Here is a 23,198-nt window from a genome sequence, read left to right on the forward strand (position 1 = left end):
GTATAAATTCAACTTACAATTATTTTGAAAAATTACCTCAAACAACATACAACTAAGGGCTGTTTGTATGGATGTTGCGTACCTAATTCTTCTAATTTTTGGGACTGATAATAGTAGTGCTGAAAGCAAAATATTGCATTTCTTCCCCAACTTTTTGGAAAGTAAAGATATGAGCATGTTGTTCATTAAATTGTCTAGCCATGTGAGAGAGAAAAAAAAACCTAAATATTCCTGCTACAATCACATGTACATTGGCTAAAAAGATCAGGCAAGGTGTCTCAAAAATTAGAAGAAATATGGTAATTCTGCCAGGTCTTTACATTTTCAAAAATATCAGACGGAAAACTGAAATTATTTCTTGCTAACAAGCAACTTGAGCAGTACCAAATTTTCCATTGCCAGAATCTGCCTGCATTTCTTACTTTTTTCAACATTGTTTTCGTCTAAATTTGACTAGAGGCTGAAAACATTATTACATGCATATGAATCTGTTATGTTGCATATGAAAAATAGTTTATATTTTCTGTAAATTAGGTATAAAAGGAAATATATTTTGAATCAAAAATCAAACAAAAACACATTATTTCATAGCTTAACTGCCATGTGAATTTGTCTACATAGAAACTGACAATTTTAAAGCGTCGGAATATGAAAAAAGTTTTCTATTTTCTATAAATTCTTATAAATTAGGCAATAAAAAACTATCTTATTTTTTTTCACACCCCCCCCCACTCACCCCCCCCCCCCCCCCCAAATAACTTTTTTGTATATATCAACTCACGTCTGCATCCAATTAAAACTATATGGAAAACTTAAAAATTTAGGGCTTCAAAAGGCTTTACTATAAACTTTGAGATAGGTTTGGCTGTTGGCTCAATAGAGTCAAGTGTTCTGCCATCAAGTTATTACAGGTCTGTGAGCCAATCACATCTATCGCCTTCTGAAAAACTCTTTGACTGTAGTCTGTATGTCTGAACACTTCCGCACAGGTCAAGATGGTCAGAGTGAGGACTAAGCGAGACATCAGACATACTGACCACTCATACTGGCCAGTCCTTAGGTACACATCCTTCAAACAGCAATGGCTGTTATACTCTGCCAGCAATGTCTCTAATTTCTCACATACATTTGCCACAGCTTCCTTCACCAAAAGAGTTAGTAATTCTTCTGAAGCAAATGCATACACTTTTCTTTTCAAATAATCCTCAGTATTTCTTAATGTTACGCAACTTTTCATTTTGTGGTTGCTTCCATCTTGGCCTGCTGAATCGCCATGGCAATATTCTCTGTCATCAGTTACCTCCCTTTCGCCTCTGATGACAGCCTCAAGGTGTTTCGCAGCAATGGCTGCCATAGTGACATTCTCACTATATGTATTAATTTCGCTCTTGTCAAACACTCCAACTTTCCCATCCTGATAAAGGGAAGAACAGAACACATATGTTTACAGAAGTTCCAGTATACAGAATGCAGAAGCATAACACTGATACAGAAATCAATAATAAATGACAAACTAGAAGGCAATTCAAGAGCCCAAACCTCCACTACAGCTAAATATAGAAATTCCCCTGCTACAGCAAGGTAAAAGAGAAATATGCATTTGTGTCCTATCTGGAAACGAAGAAGAATCCTTAAAGTAAAAGAGAGCAAAAATAGGATGTAAGGTTCATCAGACAGACAACTGAAAACTATGTGTAAAAATACTTATTTAATACTTATTTATTTCTACAGATTTTTAAAGTGTTGAAAGGCATTCAAATATTTGAGTACTACGGTGGGCTTAATGAGCCATACTGATGGTATACAGGAAATCTGATGTCACATCGTCTTTTTTTCCTAATTTTTTCACCAAAAGAATGGAATTTTTGGGAACATTATTTCACTCATGTTTTACTCATGGGTAAAAATCGTTATTCAGTGTTATTCAGTGTAAATATTCAGTGTTGATTAGAGTTGGAATACCTTCCTGTGACATCAGAGATCCTAAACTCTGATAGTATGGTCCATAAAGCCCACCTTACAATTCAAATGTTTGAATGCCTTCAACTCTTTTAGGTCTTTTCCTTTAAACAAAATTCCTGGAGCCGAATGACTACCAAAATACAATGTACTGGTGCTTGCCCACGGGTAAAAAATTTCATACATATCAGTGCATAACTTTTTTAGTTAGGCTGCTTAGAGACAGGCAGAGAAATAAATGTTGACAAAAGCCTATCCACCAAATCCCATCAGATACCTGTCAAACCACCTGTTCATATGCTATATAGTATACACCTTGGGATACATGCCACCTGTGAAGACTGACCTGTAGACAGCTGGCGTCTCTGGTGATGAGATCCAGCAGCAGGGTGACACAGCCTCGGGGGTCAGGGCACAGCCGAATGTCCAACATCTTCTCCAGGAGTATATCCACTGTCAGCACAGCAGGAGCTGGGTCTGTGCAAACACACACATACATGGGGGCATTAGACATTTCATCAATGTTTTTTTTTTTTTTCCCAACTATTTTACTGTTATTTAATGTCAAGAATATTTCATTTACATTTCTGTCAGCTTTTTATGAGTGGTGGACTAAAAACATAGGCCTGTGGCAAGCTACTGCCAAACTTTCCCAGGATGATGCATAGTACTGATGGAATTGTACATTCACAACGCGTGCACTAATGCAAAATGGTTACGCAAAATGCTACGCAGTGCAGTAGGTAAATCGCATGGCTTACTAGGATATGTTACCTGACAGCCAAACAAACCTAATCTGCCTAACTCTATACTACGTGTTTGACGTGCACACTGTTCCCCAGCCAGACCTCTCCTATTCCATTCATCCCATACTACACTCACCCATCATTATCCACCTCCTCCCCTATCCCTGGCCTCCATATCTTACCTGTAACCTTCAGATCAATAGCTGGGAGGATGGAGGTCATCTTCCCCATGACCTCTGCATCCCCCTCCCATCCTGGGCCTCCATATCTTACCTGTGATGTTGGAGGTCATTCTCCCCTTGACCTATCCACCCTCCCCTCTGTCGACCTCCATATCTTACCTGTGATGTTGTGGTCAATAGCAGGGAGGATGGAGGTCATCCTTCCCTTGAACTCTGCATCCTCCTCCCCCCTTGTCCCTGATCTCCATATCTTACCTTTGATGTTGGGGTCAATAGCAGGGAGGATGGAGGTCATTCTCCCCCTCACCTCTGCATCTTCCTCCTCCAGTAAGAGGAAGGTCATCTGCCATATCCTCAAACACGCCAGCCCTGGAGAACAGGATACAAACCACTGTGGCCATCATTTTCGGTCATGTTCTTTTGAAACTGTATGGTAATAACTCTGAAGTGCGATGCCTGACACCTTTGACCAAACACTTCGTAGATGACAAGGTTAGTCACTCTGAGAGTCCTGTTGATCCTAGAAAGGCTTTGAGGTTTGTTTGCAAAGTATGATGATATTTTGCTGGAAAAATGTTTCATTACTAAAAGTAATATTTTATGACCTGTAACGATCTCTAAAAATGTACTTTTTTTTGGTCCAGTTTTAGGGTCATAAACAGTAACAATGGTAAATACGAGCAAAGATATAGATGTGGTAAACAACAGATATTCTCCAATGATAATTTTTAAACTTTATTGAAGTTATTATCGCTTAAAAGATCCCTGAAAACTACATGAGGAAACCTTAATTCATTTTTCAGCCCCATCAAACATTTGCTTTCTGCAGAGCATATAAACCATGCAGATTGCATCTGGTCCTCTGACATCAAATATACTTATTTTCAAACTCAAAATTTATGAGTACATGTAACATTAATAAAAGCCACAACATTATGTTTTTAAGTAAATGTAAAAGAACAAAGCCCACCTAAAAATTCAAACATTTCACTCCATTTATTTCTATCCAAAAATATTTTTGAAAAAAAAAAAACATAAACAAAAGTATTTTCAGATATTTTTTGCAACACTTTCTTAGGTCACAATTGTTTTTTACTTGAGGTTTATCTTTATCAGCTTGAATAACATTTTAGTTGACATGAATATTATAATAACAAGCTACATTCTGGCTCATACTTAAATATTTGTTGAACTAAATTATTTGATACAAAAAAAATAAAAAGCTTCTGCATCAGAAAAACCTTTTTCCTGACTGATGCTTTTCCTACCTAAAACAGCTTGTGGGTCAATCAGTAGGTGATGAGCGTTTGACACAATCACTCCTGCCACGATCAGTTTAACCTCCTCACTCTGCTCTGACTGGCAACAGTCCTCCAACAACGAAACCCAACGCTGAACCAGGTCACCAGCAGTGGCATTCCCAGCCTGAGTGGATCAAATATTTATGTATATATTGTTTTTATTTGCAGGTGTTTTGCTCTGAATTAAAGAACATTTCATTTTTACGATGGTGGCCAGGTGTCCGGGGGAAAACCACCACCGCTGGTTACTGGCAAACCTTACTGTGTGCGAGAGGAATTCAGCATGAGCTGGACTTGAACTCACAGCAATTATACTGGTGAGAGGCTCCTGGGCAATAGCGCTGTCTTAGCATTCTATCTACTAGGCCACAGAGGCCTCTTGGACAAGAAAGGGCTGTTAGTTATAATAGTTATAATATACCAAGAACAAGTTCAACAATATCAATTATAATGTGCATCTTAAAATAATCACACATGCAGAAGATTTTCATTATATTATATCTTATCTTGTACTGATGTATGCCTGATAAGAAAATGATGACTACAGAAAGTGATTGGATATAGTGAACACAAAAAACACTAACCTGAGTAGCTCCCCTTTGATAAATGAGACTGAAGATGGCGTTGTTGAATAATATTGCAGAGCACTTCAGGTCATAACTGAAAATATTAGGCACATGTCAGAATGAGGGTAAGATCTTTTACAATCACAATTATACTCAAATTTCTTCAAATGGGCGTAATATGACTTGGCAGAAAATTTTTTTTTTTTTTTTTTTTTGTCATTCCACCTTGTGAAAAAAGATAGGCGTTTTAATATTTTTTTTAATGAAGGCCCTGTCAATTATTGTTAAATCCAGATAATGTAACTGAGTTCATGGCTTTGAGTCTATGCTGCGACCCTTATTTTCAGGGGTGTGACTATTCACATCGTCATTGGTCACCTTGTTTTCATGGGAAATAAACACACTCTGATAAATTACCTGATCAGGGTCAAGAGAAATGCACACCAACAATAATGTTCAACTGATTTTGGAGACACGTGTATTATTTTTTTAGTAAACTCAACGTGGGAAAATTTAACTAAGGCATCTCAATGATAGTTGTACAGCTACTGAAAACAGAAATGAGTTAATGTTGGTCTGCTATCTGGTCTTTTTTTTTTAGCTATTGTATACTTACTCACATATAAAGAATTCAGGTAAGTACATTTTCTACCTGAATAAAAGTGTCATCAGTCAGTGTTCATACATCAGTCTGTGATGCAGTCATTAGGACCAAATTTGGAGAATAGCCAATTAAACTGGTGTTAACCTATCCTGGGACAAGACTGGGACAAAAGAACTGTCCAACCTTATGATAGTTTAAGATACAGGTGAAATGTGCACATATGCACACCTGTTTCAGATGAAATGCACATCAATCTAGACATATGCTGAATGTAATCTTAGTATGTCACATGTCCTGCAATTGTTAACAATCAATTTCAAGCCCATTGGTGTCAAAACCAGCAGAAAGTTTTTAATTACAACATACACATACTTACTTGTCAGTGCCTTGGGCAAGGCCCATAACTCTGCTGAATATCTGTGAATAAAAATCACAAGTCATTTATTTATTTCATTGGTGATTTATGCCGTAATAAAGAATGTTTCACTTATACAACGGCAGCCAGCGTTAAAGCGGGAGAAAACTGGGCAAAGCCCAGGAGAAACCCACAACCATCCACAGGTCTGCCATTTTGAATTTTCACACAAACCACCCACAGCCAAAAAATTCCTTTCAAATATTAATTTGATCCTCTGGAATATGAAATTAGCAGAAGAACAGCCACAGCCATTGCTATAAACATTAATACAATCATTCCGAAATTGTGATTTGCACATTGTGAAGTTTTACATGCTTTGTATATATTTACAGATTTATCCGGTGTAAATTCTCATGGATTTTGCTGGATGAGGGGGGGGGGGGGGGGGGGTGATTGGGGATGGGGGATGGGCTAGAGAGATGATATCAATGTTTAATACCTTAGTGGTGTCATATTTTCCAGTTTCCAATGCTTCAGACAGACAGGGGTACGCACTTAATACCTCCAACACCTGGGGGATCAAGCGAGGGATGAGGGTGGGGGGATGGGTTAGAGAGATGATATCAATGTTTAATACTTTAGTGGTGTCATATTTTTCAGTCTCCAATGCTTCAGACAGACAGGGGTACGCACTTAATACCTCCAACACCTGGGGGATCAAGCGAGGGATGAGGGTGGGGGGATGGGTTAGAGAGATGATATCAATGTTTAATACTTTAGTGGTGTCATATTTTTCAGTCTCCAATGCTTTAGGCAGACAGGGGTACGCACTTAATACCTCCAACACCTGGGGGATCAAGAGAGGGATGGGGGTGGGGGGATCAAGAGAGGGATGGGGGTGGGGGGATGGGCTAGAGAGATGATATCAATGTTTAATACTTTGGTGGTGTCATATTTTTCAGTCTTCAATGCTTCAGGCAGACAGGGGTACGCACTTAATACCTCCAACACCTGGGGGATCAAGAGAGGGATGGGGTGGGGGGATGGGCTAGAGAGATGATATCAATGTTTAATACCTTAGTGGTGTCATATTTCTCAGTCTCCAATGCTTCAGGCAGACAGGGGTACGCACTTAATACTTCCAACACCTGGGGGATCAAGAGAGGGATGGGGGTGGGGGGATGGGGTAGAGAGATGATATCAATGTTTAATACCTTAGTGGTGTCATATTTTTCAGTCTCCAATGCTTCAGGCAGACAGGGGTACGCACTTAATACCTCCAACACCTGGGGGATCAAGAGAGGGATGGGGTGGGGGGATGGGTTAGAGAGATGATATCAATGTTTAATACCTTAGTGGTGTCATATTTTTCAGTCTCCAATGCTTCAGGCAGGCAGGGGTAGGCACTTAATACCTCCAACACCTGGAGGATCAAGAGAGGGATGGGGTGGGGGGATGGGTTAGAGAGATGATATCAATGTTTAATACCTTAGTGGTGTCATATTTTTCAGTCTCCAATGCTTCAGACAGACAGGGGTACGCACTTAATACCTCCAACACCTGGGGGATCAAGAGAGGGATGAGGGTGGGGGGATGGGTTAGAGAGATGATATCAATGTTTAATACCTTAGTGGTGTCATATTTTTCAGTCTCCAATGCTTCAGGCAGGCAGGGGTAGGCACTTAATACCGCCAACACCTGGAGGATCAAGAGAGAACAGCAGATTAACAGGTCGCAAGTCATTAGAGGGAAGGCACAAAGCGTAATTTACACCTGGTGAAATTGGATTATTTACAAAATTTTAACTAACTTTCACACAGTCCCTGGGAATGAAACATGTGATATCAAGACATACTACATTGTATGAGACATGGGATGTCATGCTAGACAGCAGTCAACAGATACATCATCAGAACAAAAGCCATTGTTATTGCTCTTGCAATTATCTCAAGTACTGTCCTTGATACTGCTAATCTGACCATGAACATGGACGTCACAGGGTTCAAATCCAGTACATGCTGATTCAGGTGTGGTTTTAAAGGGATACAAACTCAACGCTGATTGGCCAATAGTGCAGATACAGTTGTCCGGGTTAAATCAGCCTTGATCACACTTGAATAAATCTGCCAAACCTAAAATTCTGCAGGAAAAAGCCAGGGCACACTTGCACAAAGCCCTCTAAACCTTAAGAGCACATATGTAACTACTATGGCAACGTAATGCCTACAGTGCTGTTTGCCATGGTAGTTATGTGCTCTTAACGTTAAGAGGGCTTTGCGGCAGTGGGCCCTGGACTTGCCTTTCTTTCACACCAGCCAATCAGAATAGATTCTGCACCCCTTTAAGTCAGGTTCTTGGAGAAGGAACATCAGTGGTTTACTCTGATGGCTACAGTTTCCTCTACTACTGCCCAAGTGAGAAAACGATGTTAAACCCCAGTCAGATAACAAATTCACGTTCTGGAAAAGCTGATCTTTGCCACTCACCTTAGACAAGCAGGGCTCCCATGTTTCTTGTCCAAAAACCATGGCAATGAGATGAGCAAACAAGGACGCCGTATGTTGCCAGTTTACTGAATCTTTGTGACAGGCGTAACTTTTGTTGTCTGTACAGGAATCCATGAAGGTGTTGGCCTGTCGACCTGGTGTATTATTTGTGGCCTCTATGTTAGCATCCATCCTGGAGATATCTCCACTCTCCACCCCAGTGACTGTGACCTCTGTCAAACAGTTGTGCAGGTGCTCCAGCACAGCCATTCTCACCTCATAGTGTTCACAGGTGAGAAGACTGACGAGGTCTGGAGGTGCACGGGGTGGGGAAGTGCTCAGGTACAGCTGTGTCACCGTGACCAGGTACTCTGTCAGGGCAGGGGTCTGGGGGTTGTAACACCTGAACTGGCTTAGCTCAGTGGCTAGGGTTTCACTGATCCGCAGTCTCAGTACCTCATGATGGGTGTGGTCAGTAGGGGAGGGAAGCCTTAACACCCTAGCCACTGTCTGCAGCATCACCTTACGAGTTAGCACACAGCTGTTAGATCTGCAAAGGGAGAGAACTGCAGACTGGAATCCATACCCAGGTTGACAGGATTGAAACAGAGGAATCGATGTGACGTTCAGAAGGGCATGAAAATGAGCATTTTATGTCAACCCTTGGTTTCTGAACCGGCAGCTTAAAACCGCTCACCAGAATATTGTGATTCTTTCGTGTTAATTGATACTTTGTATAGTCCGATCCTTTGCTATGTGAAAATTAGCGTAGTGCCTCTAGTAGTTTGCAGGTACTTTGTTTTAACAGATGATGTGTAAAACTGACATGCTTATATTTACTTTATTTACTTATCTGACTGTTACACCATACTTTTCTTCCCTCATATGATGTCAGTCAGTTTCATGGGTGGAGGAAATAGGTATCATGAATACATGTAACTATAAAATAATGAAACTGCATGCAGTTTTTGGTACGAGGATATTATAAGATATATCTGCGAGTTTTCTATCCATTCTCACAGCAAACATAATACATGTACATATTTTTTGTCTGACTGCTTTAGAAATACAAAAGAATTTTATTTTATTCATTTGATTGTGTTTTACGCTGTACTCATCAGTATTTCACTTACATGACGGCGGCCAGCATTATGGTGGGAGGAAACCGGGCAGAGCCAGGGGGAAACCCATGACCCTCTGCAGGTTGCTAGAAGGCCTTCCCATGTACAGCCGGAGAGAAAGCCAGCATGAGCTGGATTTGAACTCACAGCGACCACACTGGTGAGAGGCTCCTGGGTCATTACACTGCGCTAGCACTAACCCACTGAGCCACAGAGGCCCACAAAATACAAAAATAGAAAGAAGGCCATAACTGCATTATGTTTTACAATGCTAATGGTCTATATACTTATGTGTAGCCCATGCTGCATGCCGTGTACTGACCTGCCTAGCAGCCACAACTTTGGCATAATTCTCTGTGGTAACTCCCCTGCCAGCCTCTCCCTGAGGACGGGAGACAACTGGTCCTGGTAGCACAGCACTTCACAGATCTGAGCAGGGAAAAATCAGGATTCTAACTGTATATAGATTGTGGTCAACTGTTATTAATATTTCTATGGGTGTATCTTACACTATGTGACTGGCTGCGACAAAGAGCTTGTTAAGTCACCCTAGTTTGTTAGTTGGCCAGTTAGGCCAATTCTTGACATCCTACCTTTTGACATGGCTCATTCACTTATACAGGGGTCTAGGTGTAAGATGACATCAACACTTATGCCGGATATCACGACTAAGGGTATTCTGAATTTGTGATTGAATAGTGACGATGATGTCTTGCATCCTCAAATGGCTTTAGGGGATACTCCTCTTCAATTACTCTCATTCAAATCTCACCGAAAAATTTATCACTAAGAGTTTATATGAAAATTAATATAAACTAGAAGACCAAAGTTCCATGTACACAGACATAAGCCAAGACAACAGAATTTTCTGGGGTTTTTTTTAGTTTTTTTTTCTTCTAGCAAATAGCAAAATCAAAGACTGGAAAGTTGACCATTTCAGGGTGGTCAGTACTGAAGTAAACACTCCATGGACATTTGATCAAACATCTCTCTCCATGGACATTTGATCAAACATTTCTCTCCATAGACATTTGGTCAAACAATATATCTTTGGCATCCTTGGTCGACATCTTACTTTTTCATCCAATTTTATATACAATTCTTCAGTGTTCTTTCTAGGTAGCTCCTAATAAGGAAACAGAATTAATTATGATTGGTTGATTTGTGTAGATACAATTCTATGTTATGCTGTGCTATTTGTACTTTACACATATCGAAGAAGTCAAAGATAACAGCCAGAAGATTTAACACAGGATCTTGTATCTATACTATCGGCCAATCAGAATGCATTCTTCTCATCTGACCTGTAGCAGTAAGCCATGTATGTGGCTCTGCGTTGCCACCCCTGGGGCACTGGGTAGTCTGTCCGTGAGATCAACCAGTACACTGATCACCTGGTCCTTAAACACCAATGGCTGAAGAGCACGGGCCGCTATAAGACGGATCTTCAACACCGGACTGCTGGAGCATCTGTACAGAGGGGGTAATATGATCACATATGGGAGTGAGTCACAGAAATCAGGCCTAGATTAACACTACATTGATTTCCATTGGCTGCAGCCTGATGTCAGGAGGTTTTCCGTGCAGTTGTTTTCTCTATATACAACAGATTTTAACAAGTGTACAGTAGTCTACACAAAATGCTGTGAGCTAGTCTTCGAAGAATTCATTCCAAATCAGATTTTGTTTCAACGACATAGTTTAATCAATCATATAAAATTCTGGGTCCTGTTCCAAAAAAAATTCTTCTGACAACTACCAGTGAAACGTAGGTCTTTACCATATGTTGCTGTGGTAGTTACAATCTACTTAATGGCCTGTCATACTTTGTGGAACGGGGCCCCGGGTCATTATTATTTTGTGGGATACTTAAAGTTAAATTTAAAGTAACTGAAAACTATGAATAAAATGATTTTTATTTATTTTTTAAAGATGTTGAAAGGCATTCAAATATTTGAATACTATGGTTGACTTTATGAGCCATATTGATGGTATCTAGGAACTCTGACGTCACATCGCCATATTTTCTTGATGTTCACCAGGAAGAAGGAATACCTGGGAACATTATTTCAGTAATGTTTTACTCTATGGCAAAGAGTTGGAAAAACTTCCTGTGACGACAGAGTTCCTAAGTTCTGATAGTATGGTCTATAAAGCCCACCCTAGAATTCAAATGTTTGAGTGCTTTTAACTCTTTTCACAAAAATCTAGAAAAATAAATGAAAGTATATTTTTGCATAGTTTTAAGTGGTGAATTTAGTGAGGCCTACTTCTATTTTTAGAGGTCTTTTCCTTTAAACTCACAGTACTACTATAACCCTTCAACCATGTCGCTATATATTTAGGCAATTTTTTTTTCTTCAATATAGAGTCATAATATTAAAATTACTTTAAAATTTGAAGTAAAACACCCATACAAATAAGGTGCATGAAATACCATCTCGTCAAAATGGCCAAGGATTAAAAACTACATTCTTAAGTTAATCTTTACTATGCAAAAGGGTTGAGGAATTTTCATACCTGATGATATGAGGGACAAACGTGGCCATGTTCAGACTGGTGTCTCCCCCCTCCATGACTGAGGGCACCAGGCGCCCCAGTACCATCAGAACAGGGTAGAGGCCAGGGTGCAGTTGAAGACAACCTGAGTTCCTGCATAGAAACATAACAACAGTTTCTTCAGTGATATATTTTATTTGAAGTTTGTTTTATGCAATACTCAAGAATATTTTATTTATACAAATTTTATCAGTGATTTTATCAGCAATGTTCATATAAGACCACACAAGACCATTGACCAGAGTAAACCACCAACCTAGGGCCAGTTAGTGGTGCACTTTTTCACGTGTGACATATGTTGTACTGACGGAAGGCAACTGGTCATCAGAGTTCTTCATGGAGGAAACCAGAGTGGCAGAGTAAACGACCAACCTAGGGCCAGTTAGTGGTGCACTTTTTCACATGTGACATATGTCATACTGATGGAAGGCAATCGGTCATCAGCGTTCTTCATGGAGGAAACCAGAGTGGCAGAGTAAACCACCAACCTAGGGCCAGTTAGTGGTGCACTTTTTCACGTGTGACAAATGTCGTACTGATGGAAGGCAACTGGTCATCAGTGTTCTTCATGGAGGAAACCAGAGTGGCAGAGTAAACCACCAACCCATGGCCAGTTAGTGGCGCACTTTTTCACGTGTGACATACGTCATACTGATGGAAGACAACTGGTCATCAGCGTTCTTCATGGAGGAAACCAGAGTGGCAGAGTAAACCACCAACCTAGGGCCAGTTAGTGGTGCACTTTTTCACATGTGACATATGTCATACTGATGGAAGGCAATCGGTCATCAGCGTTCTTCATGGAGGAAACCAGAGTGGCAGAGTAAACCACCAACCTAGGGCCAGTTAGTGGTGCACTTTTTCACGTGTGACAAATGTCGTACTGATGGAAGGCAACTGGTCATCAGTGTTCTTCATGGAGGAAACCAGAGTGGCAGAGTAAACCACCAACCCATGGCCAGTTAGTGGTGCACTTTTTCACATGTGACATATGTTGTACTGATGGAAGGCAACTGGTCATCAGTGTTCTTCATGGAGGAAACCAGAGTGGCAGAGTAAACCACCAACCCATGGCCAGTTAGTGGTGCACTTTTTCACGTGTGACATATGTCATACTGATGGAAGGCAACTGGTCATCAGTGTTCTTCATGGAGGAAACCAGAGTGGCAGAGTAAACCACCAACCTAGGGCCAGTTAGTGGTGCACTTTTTCACATGTGACATATGTCATACTGATGGAAGACAACTGGTCATCAGTGTTCTTCATGGAGGAAACCAGAGTGGCAGAGTAAACCACCAACCTAGGGCCAGTTAGTGGTGCACTTTTTCACATGTGACATATGTCATACTGATGGAAGGCAATCGGTCATCAGTGTTCTTCATGGAGGAAACCAGAGTGGCAGAGTAAACCACCAACCTATGGCCAGTTAGTGGTGCACTTTTTCACGTGTGACATATGTCATACTGATGGAAGGCGATCTGCATGTAAGACAAAACAAGACAGCACCATCAACAAATTACTGTCCTCTAGGCCCTGTGAATGGAAATAGTCTGAGAATAAGATTGAACTGATGTCTCTTGTAACCTACATGTATATTTAGTGTTTGTTTGGTTGTTTGTTTGATTGGTGTTTTACTCTGTACTCGAGAATATTTCACTTATACCACGGCAGTCAACATTATGGTGGGGGGAAACCTGGGCAGAGACTGAGGGAAACCTAGGACCATCTGCAGGTTACTGACAGACCTTCCCACGTACAGACAGAGAGGAGACCAGAATGAGGCCTTCATGTAGTGACTGAAAGGTAGGTGCTTACCAAAGTTTATGGATCATAAGAATAGCTAAATAGCAAAATGACTTATTTTTTTATTTGACCACAATCAAGAATATTTCACTTAAACAACTGCCATCTTAATTGGTATCATAATGGCATTGTTGTCTGCATCAGCAGTCAACATACTGGAGACATAACTGTGCGCAAATGTTACGTAACTGGTGACTGATCGAAACTTTTCAAATAGGATATGTTGGAAGCTCACTGAGGTATGCTACAGGTATATTTTTGGTTTTTATCCTGAAATTGGTTTAAGGCACTGACTCTGACTTCTCAATGATTTGTCAGTGACAATAAGATCAAGAAACCATGAAATATCAGAATCTAGATAACATCATTTGCGATTCGCACTTAAGAGGCAGGCTTGGATGCTTTCTGATTTATCTGCATTTAGTGCAGATGAACCCCTCTGCACATAAAATTACAACATTTTGGAAAAGTTTCTTTGTGCAAAACTACTATTTCAAAAGCAAGTCATTCAACATCACCCCATATAATATTCATTTGATGAGTTGTTATATAGTTTGTTATTTTATGCATAAAATACCTTTACATGAATGCAGAACTTCTTTCTTTTAAAATGAAACTAAAATGTAATGCTAGCTCGAACATTTCTCAGGCTAACATATCTAAGATTAAATTTACTCACCCAATATTGGAGGTGGCGTCTTCAAGCTGCTTTAACAAGAATGGATAGAGTGATGGAAAACGCTGGAAGAAGTTCCTACCTGTAAGACTGAACAGTAAAAGAAGAACTTTACCTTCCGCTCATTGACTTTATGCATTATCCTGCACAACAGTACTTAAATGTGGCAATGTGACTGTACATTAACCATGTGTTCTTCAATGACTGTAAGACTGTGTGCATCATTAAGTGCTCAGTGTCACTAAGGCCCCACAATTATTGAATCTCCGTCCACAACTTCTTTATCCAACACCGGGTTTAAAAGCATGTGCAAAGTATTACATGTTACCTTAACAGGTACAAAGATAATTTTTTTCCTAAGATTCTTTGTAACACAATTCCTAGTGATATAAATAACAGTGTTAGAATATTAGACATACCAGTTTTTTCTCACCGTGCCAGACTGATCCTTGCTGCGCTTCACCCCAAATATTCGCGTTATCAGAGCACTGAATAATAATGTGGAAGAATTTCTGATCTGGAAAAATATGAGAAACAAATGAACACTAAGTTGTGCCTCCAAGAAATTCTCCACCATTCAGGGTTTGTTTTTGCTGTATTTTATCACAACTATGAGATGGTAACTCCCGCATCCTAGAGAATACACGGTGTCGCACCCAGAGTTCAATATCTCTGGAAGATTGAACAGGTCAAAAAGTTTCACATAAATATGCGAAAAAGGTTGAAGAAATATGGACATTAACATTCAGGCAGTTTTTTGAAAAATTAAGGTCTTTGAATGGATTTAGAAGTTAGGACATAAAAAAAACAACCAGCAGTTCAGTATTTCCTCACACCCAGCATTAATCATGTATTACTCTGAAGGGCCTCATGGTTAGCATGCAAGCGGTGCAATGACCCAGGAACCTCTCCCCAATGTGGTCGCTATGAGTTCAAGTCCAGCTCATCCTGGCTTCCTCTCCAGTCGTATGTGGAAAGGTCTGCCCCAGGCTTTGCCCAGTTTCCTCCCACCATAATACTGGCTGCCACAGTATAAGTGAAATGTTCTTGAGTACGGCGTAAAACACCAATCAAATAAATAAATAAATGAATAAATTACTCATTATGTTCCTTTGTTATGTTCAGCATATGTAAGCAGAGTTACGTCATTACATAACTGTAACATAATGTTTTAAAACATGAGTACTGTCTGGTTACAACTGTTTACATGTAACTGAATGAGCCATTGTTATCCTAAAACTACAAGCTTTTTGTTATTACTTTGAAAACTTTATAGTGCCTCTGCACTCCTTTGTTTACACTTTAAACCCTATATTAAACCCTCCAGTCAATGTTACAACATTGCCATACTTGGTGAAAAATTAGTTGAATTTTGTAATTAGTATTTTATTACAATATCACCCACAGGACAATTATGTTTACACATGTTAGAATGATGGCACCACTAAACCAGGGGTACTTACAGCCCAGTCTGGTGAGGAGAAGCCTAGAACAGCCACCCTGAGCCCATCCGCCAGGTATGGAGTGACATCCTTACTCAGCTGACTGTCACAGTACAGAGCCCTCAAGATGTTCACAGCATGCACCTGTACAACACACAGGTAAGCCTAAAAACCAGGACCTTGTTTTCAGTCTTTTTTTTTTTTTCAATATATGGCCTGCCTGACATGTATGGGTCATGTGAAAATGCCTTTTCGTCCAAAAGACGATAAACATGAAAAACCTCACAATACAACATGCGTGTCATATTACATGTTATTGTATGACATCAGTTATGAGCCAATCAAATTTCTGGCTGTGACGGTTTAAAATCATAGGAGAACAAGGTAGTGTTTGATGCTAAGATTCCCAACAAGAACACAGAGGTCATTTGTACAGGACTTTCTCGTTTTCCAAGGAATTTCACACTTGAGATACAGATCTTAAATTTCCATACAGTACTAAAATTTTTCAGGTTTTATATTCTTGGATAACAATTTTTATAAATCTAATATTGACTGATATTCATGATATATTATGATACTGATTTCTTACTAATGAAACTTCTGTGTGTCACACATGAGACAGTTCATCAATAACAGTGGTTATTATAACAGCACTCTGGATTCTTGCACTTGTAACCATGACAGTCATTGTATATGTGAACAGTTCTGGAGTATAGTGTCCGACAACAATCAAATAAATAAATATTAATGAAACTTGCCTTTGGGAATTTGCCTTCAAATACACGTTACCAGCTGCTAACCAGAAATGCAATTTGGATACTTCATTCACCAAAATGAATAAATATATATTCCTGTGAGGTAATTTGTGTATTGGGATAAACACCTGAGCATCAGTGTTAGGCCGTAGATATTCCTCAGTCTGTAATGCTAGCCCTAGCAGCTGTGTCATCGTCTCCATGAACTTTGACCTCCCCATCACGTCAGGCTCTGTCCCCAGAACAGCCTGGTAGGAAAACAATATTTATAATAATGACAGGAGAAATCAGATCATTCTATTGGAAATGAAATGCAAAAGTTTTCATAATTTTTCTGTTAAAAAAAAAATGCAAGCGTTCAAGGGCAGGAAAGCAGGCAAAAGCTGTACATTTCCGAGGATAGCCATACTGCAATCAAATAAGAAGATCTGTGTCATACGTTGACAAAAATTACATAGTATCCTCTTACAGCTGACAATTGACAGTAGACATGGAGAGCTAGAAGAATAAGCTGAATCAGTATTTCAGGAGTCTCACGAGTTCACGCAGGCCCCAAATCTATTACACGTATGTCTCCTAAACCTGCATGAATTTGAGACACTCCTGAAATGTTTATTCAGCTCATACAGAAAGCACATCAAATCCATACATAATTACCTCCAGCAACTGAAGAGTTCAGGGTTCTAGTAGGGTCCAACATGTTCTTACCTGAATAAAGAAGGGAACCCCAGCACTTCTTCGTGTAGCGCAGAGTTTTGACATGCCATCTTCTGATTGGATGTCTTGCATCACCTGACTGAGCCATTTCTCTGGAAGCTCTCTCACACAATCTACTGGGCTCCTACAGGCACAAAGTAAACTGCTCATGTATTCACATTAATATCTAATGATTTGAGTTAAGAAATAATTTGGCCGATCGTCAAGAGGAGCCTATATCGTGAAGATAAAAATTCCCTACCACTGCATATATCCACACCCCTCCAACCCCCATACACAAACACACACTCCTTCCCTATACTCACCTCCACAACATGCCCATCATAGTGATAAACCCGGCATATGCCATCTCAAACGCACCTCGGTGTTTCGACTCCAGGAGCTGGTTGATGAAATACTCGCCTATGTCCAAAATCTGTTAACAAACACCTCACAGTTGAGAAAACAGCATTTCTAAGGGCAGGTGAGTGCAGTTAACTCCCAACTTTTCCCAATGCATTTCTGCTTGATGAAACTAATTCTATAACAGCATCAACTAATAGCAATTTTAGGGGTATCTCATATACCAATCACAATGCTCATTATGTTTCTTTCAAAACTTATATAACACTTTTCATTCCATATGTAGCTGTTTTCTTTTGTCATGGATTCGGCACTGTTCTGTCATCCATAAAAATTTGGAAGATTCACAAAAACCACTTTGTAAAATATGGTTCTGTGGAAAAAATATTCAATTCACTTTTTGAATATATCTTGTATCTATTAATTACCCCCTCTGTTTTGTGCATGTTTTCTGTTAAAGGTCAGAAATTTTCAGAACTGACCAGAGTTGTTTTGATACCAATCATGTAGATTCCAGACTGACCACTGTAGCCTTAGAAGGAGTACAGTTTAAACCCAGAAGGCTGAGAAGAACATTTGTACATTTAAATGTTAAGACAAATCCTAAACAGCATACTAAGAAATAAATTCCATCAAATGTAAATCCATGTGTCGCTCTAGCTGAGTTATCTCCCTTGATGCACCTGATGTCTGATTATCAGAGTTATCTCCCTTGGTTCACATATTGTTTTATAGTTCTCTCCATCTGTTTTCTAACAGTATCAGAATTATTACCCTTAGTCTACCTGTTTTCTGACTATCCGCATTATCTCCAATGCTCCACCTGTTGTCTGACCTTATCATGGTTATTACCTGCTGATATGAGATCATCCCTTGTGTCTGCTCCTCCTCTCCAGGGGGGATGACAGGAGCCTGGACAGCTACTTGTCCTAACAGAAGGGACACTTCCTTAGTGGTCCTCCAGCAACAAACAACCAGGTATTCGGGCATCAACCCCACCTGACCCTCCCCTGTGCTGCCTTCAGTCGGGGTGGTGCCTCCTTCCTCAGAGCCACACACCAGCCCCAGGTCTCCCCCTGTCATAATAAACACACATACTGGGCTACAACTCTGTCCAACTAGAAATCATACAGGTGGTCAGCTACAATAAAAAAACTTGGCCTAGTTTTGGTGTGATTTTATGCATCTAGCAGCTGGTTAGTTGAGAAACATAACAGTATTGTTGGAGACTTGGAAGCAATTTGTAAAAGAGTTTCAATCTGACAGATGTCAGCAAGACGCCAGTATATATTGTCACATATTTAATAGTTTTAACTGCTAATGTATACAGGTCTCAGAAGGGCTGAGCATTAAGAATAAGTGGTACCATTTCCAAATTAACATAATATTGATTTTACTCTATATAGTATATTAATGCTTAATGTAAAATTTGTTTGTTTCCTCTCAACACAATTAGGTCACATGAAAATCAAGCTGAAAATGAGTACCATTTTACTTCTTCTTCTTCTAGCACTCAAATAAATTTTCCTGATAAGAACGGATAAATGTTTATGTCAGACTATACAAGCATGGTAAATCATTTCTAACAATGAGTAAGTAACCATTCTATGATTATATATAACACTGTCTCAATCTAATCAATTCTCAATCAATTTTCACCTTTAATGACCTCCAATGGAATATTTCCCTCTGGTGAGGAATTCTGCACAATAGGGGAGACAACCTCAGCAGCATCACAACAGCACTGAATCAAGTCTGCCAACAGACCCCTCCATCTTACATCAGTCTTCACACTGCTGGAATTTCACATTCATATTGTTATTTACAGTCCGAAAAAAGCATCAATGAGTCAGTTTATCTGAACATGCATATTTCTTACAGTATCTTTCCTCACCTGACCAAATTTACAGGTGAAACAAGTAATAGTTATTTTACATTGACCTATTCGCTCGCTCATTTTACACTAGATATTTCACTTAAACAATCACAATCAAGTTCAGACATGGAAGAAAATAAGAATGAAAACCAAATTAATAGGAAACTGACAAACCCCCAAATGTAGAGGCCAGCATGGAATGTATCTATGTATGGTTGGAGTTTAACGTCATACTTAACAACTTGCCTGGCATGAGAGCATAATCTCATTTGTCAATAGCAACTTCACCACGTATACTAACAGTGACTAGTAAGTTATTTATTTATTTGACTGGTGTTTTACGCCGTACTCAAGAATATTTCACTTATATGACGGCGACCAGCATTATGGATGGAGGAAACCGAGCAGAGCCCGGCAGACACCCACGACCATCCACAAGTTGCTACCAGACCAACAGTGAATATCGACCACTATCAAAATACAAAGGTCATGTCATAATGTAGTGTGTCACAATGACAGAGATGTGTATTGACATGAAAGTTCCCAAACAACTTTCATGATAGAAGCCGGGTGTGCTGATATGCTGCTTACCTGAGCGGTAGATCCGTCAGGATGTAGCGAATACAGTGTATGACTGGATAGAGTGGGCCAGAGGCAGCTGCCCTTAACAGGTTACTCCTGGCCACGGTTACCTGCTCACTCAACCTCTTCAACAACAACCTCAGCAACAGGTAAACTGTGTGTTGCGGAGAGGATTGATCAAGTTCGTGGTCAAGTGACAGACCACCAGGTGAATGGTCAGAAGAAATGGACTTGTGTGTACCAGCATTGAAGCCAGCCTTGTCAAAACTGTCTAAGATGAGTGTGAGAAAGCGTGGGTGTTTGACAACCAGAAGGAAGATATAGGCGGCAGTCGTACAGTCCTGGGGCTTGGTGCTCACACACAACGTCAATGCAGACTCAAACATAGCCCTTGGCCAATTAGTGTCCCACTGCAAAAAAATTACACTCTGTTCTTAATGTGAGAATATTAAGAATTAAAAATATTTTTGCTAACTACATGTATTAAATTGACAGAAGATGGATCTGGAATGTATAAAATTTGAAAGTCCCTTTACCACCATGCAAAAAAAAAAATATTACGTTCTTATATATCTTTTAATATCTTTTGAAGACTTCCAAAACAGCACACATATTTAGTAGTTTACCTTGTCAATGAAGTTGGCCTTCAACAGATGACAGAGAATCTTGTAACTCTGGGTTTTGTTGTCTTCAAACTTATCTGTCAGACATTCCAGCAGTGAGCGGATGTCGTGACCAGAGATCAACGTCTCCAGCACCAAAAACTCACTAAGCAAGGCTGAAACACATCAGAAACTCAATAAGCAATACAGAAACACACAAGAAACTCACAGAGCAAGACACACGCCAAAAACTCATTAAGCGTGGCTGAAACACACCAGAAACTTAGTGATCAAAGATAAAACACACCCGACACTTGCTGATCAAAGCTGAAACATACCAGAATATTGCTGATCAAAGCTGAAACACACCAGAAACTCAATGAGCAAAGCTGAAACACACCAGAAACTCAATGAGCAAAGCTGAAACACACCAGAAACTCAATGGGCAAAGCTGAAACACACCAGAAACTCAATGAGCAAAGCTGAAACACACCAGAAACTCAATGAGGAAAGCTGAAACACACCAGAAACTCACTGTGCAAGGCTGAAGCACACCAGAAACTCACTGAGCAAAGGCTAACACACACCAAAGTCTCACTGAGCAAGGCTAAGACTCACCTACCACTCAATGAACAAAGATGAAAGAAACTGAATGAGCAAGGATGAAACACACCAGAAACTGAGTGGGCATGACTGAAACACACCAGACACTCACTTCAGAGGAAGGCTAACACACACCAGAGTCTCAGTAAGCAAAACTGAAACTCACTTAAAACTCACAGAACAAAGCTGAAATACTCGGGAAACTTACTGAGCATGGCTGAAACACACCAGAAACTCACTGAGCTAGGTTGAAACACACCAGAAACAGTGCATAAATAATGATTGCTTGTACTCACATGTTTGTGTCTTGTTCTTTTTGAAAAGCATATCCATGAGTAGAGACAGGGCAGAGAGGGCTGTGGTTCTCCTGGCAAACCCTGCGCCAGGGAAGAGACAGCTCAGCAGGTGTCTCACTAACCAGTCAATGAACACCTGAGGGGGGTGGGGAATGAAGACTTATAATAAATAGAGCTTAGAAACGTCTTCCACTGTGCGCCATTCCTATTGTCTCTGTCATGGCTTTGTGAAAACATGTTATATTTTGAAAAGCTTATGAAGTTAATATATTAATTAACTGATATTAGCAATTTTCCATTTCTATGATGGAGTGAAGGGTTCTAGGAGGAGCAAGCCTGAGTACTCGGGATAAACCACTGGCATTCATCATGAACCTGACAGCCCTCCTGATTGAGTGAGTGAGTGCTTGGGGTTTAACGTCGTACTCAACAATTTTTCAGTCATATGACGACGACCCCTCCTGATTGAAAGGCAAGGCCAAAAGATGACCATCTTTAAAAATCTACTAACACAATATTATGGTAAGTTCAGACTGTGCTTACTCCTGGCATCATACTAACTTGAGTTTTGCTTGTTTATACTACCAATTTGTACAATGACATTTTGAATCAGTTCTGAGCTTTTTCATTTTGCAATGTCAGCTATCAAGGTTGTCAAAACACTCTGCAGATGAATATATTTGGTTCACCATTTAACACAGTTAACTTTTTAAACATTAATACTTGAAGGAAATATACCCTAAAGCATGTAGCTACACCTAATATTTCATCCCCATATCCCCATGAGGCAAACAAATCTCTTACAAAATTACCTTTGCTGCAGAAACGTACATTTTGCCATCACCCATGATATCACCCTACCTTCCAGCTAAACCTCAAAACACCATTTTAAGCGGTGCCTCTATGGCTCAGTTGGTTAGCACGCTAGTGCAGCATAATGACCCAGGAGTCTCTCACCAATGCGGTCGATGTGTTTAAGTCTCATGCTGGCTTCCTCTCTGACCGTATGTGAGAAGGTCTTCCAGCAACCTGCGGATGGTCGTGGGTTTCCCCCGGGGCTCTGCCCGGTTTCCACCCACCATAATGCTGGCTGCCGTTGTATAAGTGAAATATTCTTGAGTACGGCATAAAACACCAATCAAATAAATAAATAAACAAATAAATAAATAAATAAATAAACCTTTCTAAGGTCAATACAACCCTCAGAATCACAAAAAATGTTGGAAATCTAAAATTTTTGGTTATTTACCATGTAGTGGCCTATGCCTTTGCCCTTTGCTTGGCTCCCAGGAGAGCTCCCAGACTTCCTTAAGATGGCTGCTGCACTTTCTCCCATACGAACCAACAACTACAAAAGATTCAAAGATCCAAAAATCCATGAATCTCATAAACAGTAAATGGACTGAATTGACCCTAAACCAATCTGGATCTGAAACCTATATACTGTATGAAATGAAGAGTAAAAAACCAATTTGGTACTATATGACTCTGGGTCTGAACACTGTATAAGGTATGAATCTGTGTCAAGACACTGCTTCTGGTATGAATCTGTGTCAAGACACTGCTTCTAGTATGACTCTGTGTCAAGACACTGCTTCTAGTATGACTCTGTGTCAAGA

At 40.0% G+C, this 23,198-nt stretch overlaps 2 protein-coding genes across 3 annotated transcripts; both read right to left on the bottom strand.

Annotated features, from left to right (window-relative positions):
* Nucleotides 1–758: 758 nt before the first annotated feature.
* LOC135469161 (uncharacterized) lies at nucleotides 759–3,688 on the bottom strand. Of its 2 annotated transcripts, none has more exons than XM_064747703.1 (3): nucleotides 3,195–3,688; nucleotides 2,306–2,436; nucleotides 759–1,414 (listed from the first exon to the last, which is right to left on the bottom strand). In XM_064747703.1, exons 1-3 carry the CDS (start codon nucleotides 3,289–3,291, stop codon nucleotides 842–844), a joined length of 801 nt encoding a protein of 266 aa, XP_064603773.1. In that variant the 5' UTR covers nucleotides 3,292–3,688; the 3' UTR covers nucleotides 759–841. The 2 variants fall into 2 exon arrangements, with proteins under 2 accessions (XP_064603773.1, XP_064603774.1); XM_064747704.1 differs by having other exon boundaries at nucleotides 3,143–3,688.
* A 396-nt stretch (nucleotides 3,689–4,084) lies between these two features.
* Nucleotides 4,085–22,427, bottom strand: LOC135467133 (tRNA (32-2'-O)-methyltransferase regulator THADA-like). The gene is made up of 20 exons (XM_064744893.1): nucleotides 22,392–22,427; nucleotides 21,580–21,715; nucleotides 20,705–20,856; nucleotides 20,088–20,488; nucleotides 19,280–19,416; nucleotides 18,473–18,696; nucleotides 17,584–17,693; nucleotides 17,270–17,402; nucleotides 16,690–16,809; nucleotides 15,825–15,947; nucleotides 14,781–14,878; nucleotides 14,365–14,451; nucleotides 11,844–11,975; nucleotides 10,628–10,793; nucleotides 9,646–9,752; nucleotides 8,203–8,752; nucleotides 7,343–7,414; nucleotides 5,735–5,775; nucleotides 4,773–4,848; nucleotides 4,085–4,312 (listed from the first exon to the last, which is right to left on the bottom strand). The coding sequence occupies exons 1-20, from the start codon at nucleotides 22,425–22,427 to the stop codon at nucleotides 4,085–4,087; spliced, it is 3,129 nt and encodes a 1,042-aa protein (XP_064600963.1).
* Nucleotides 22,428–23,198: the final 771 nt, after the last annotated feature.

This window comes from Liolophura sinensis, chromosome 6 (genome assembly GCF_032854445.1).
Source record: "Liolophura sinensis isolate JHLJ2023 chromosome 6, CUHK_Ljap_v2, whole genome shotgun sequence".
NCBI lineage: Eukaryota > Metazoa > Mollusca > Polyplacophora > Chitonida > Chitonidae > Liolophura > Liolophura sinensis.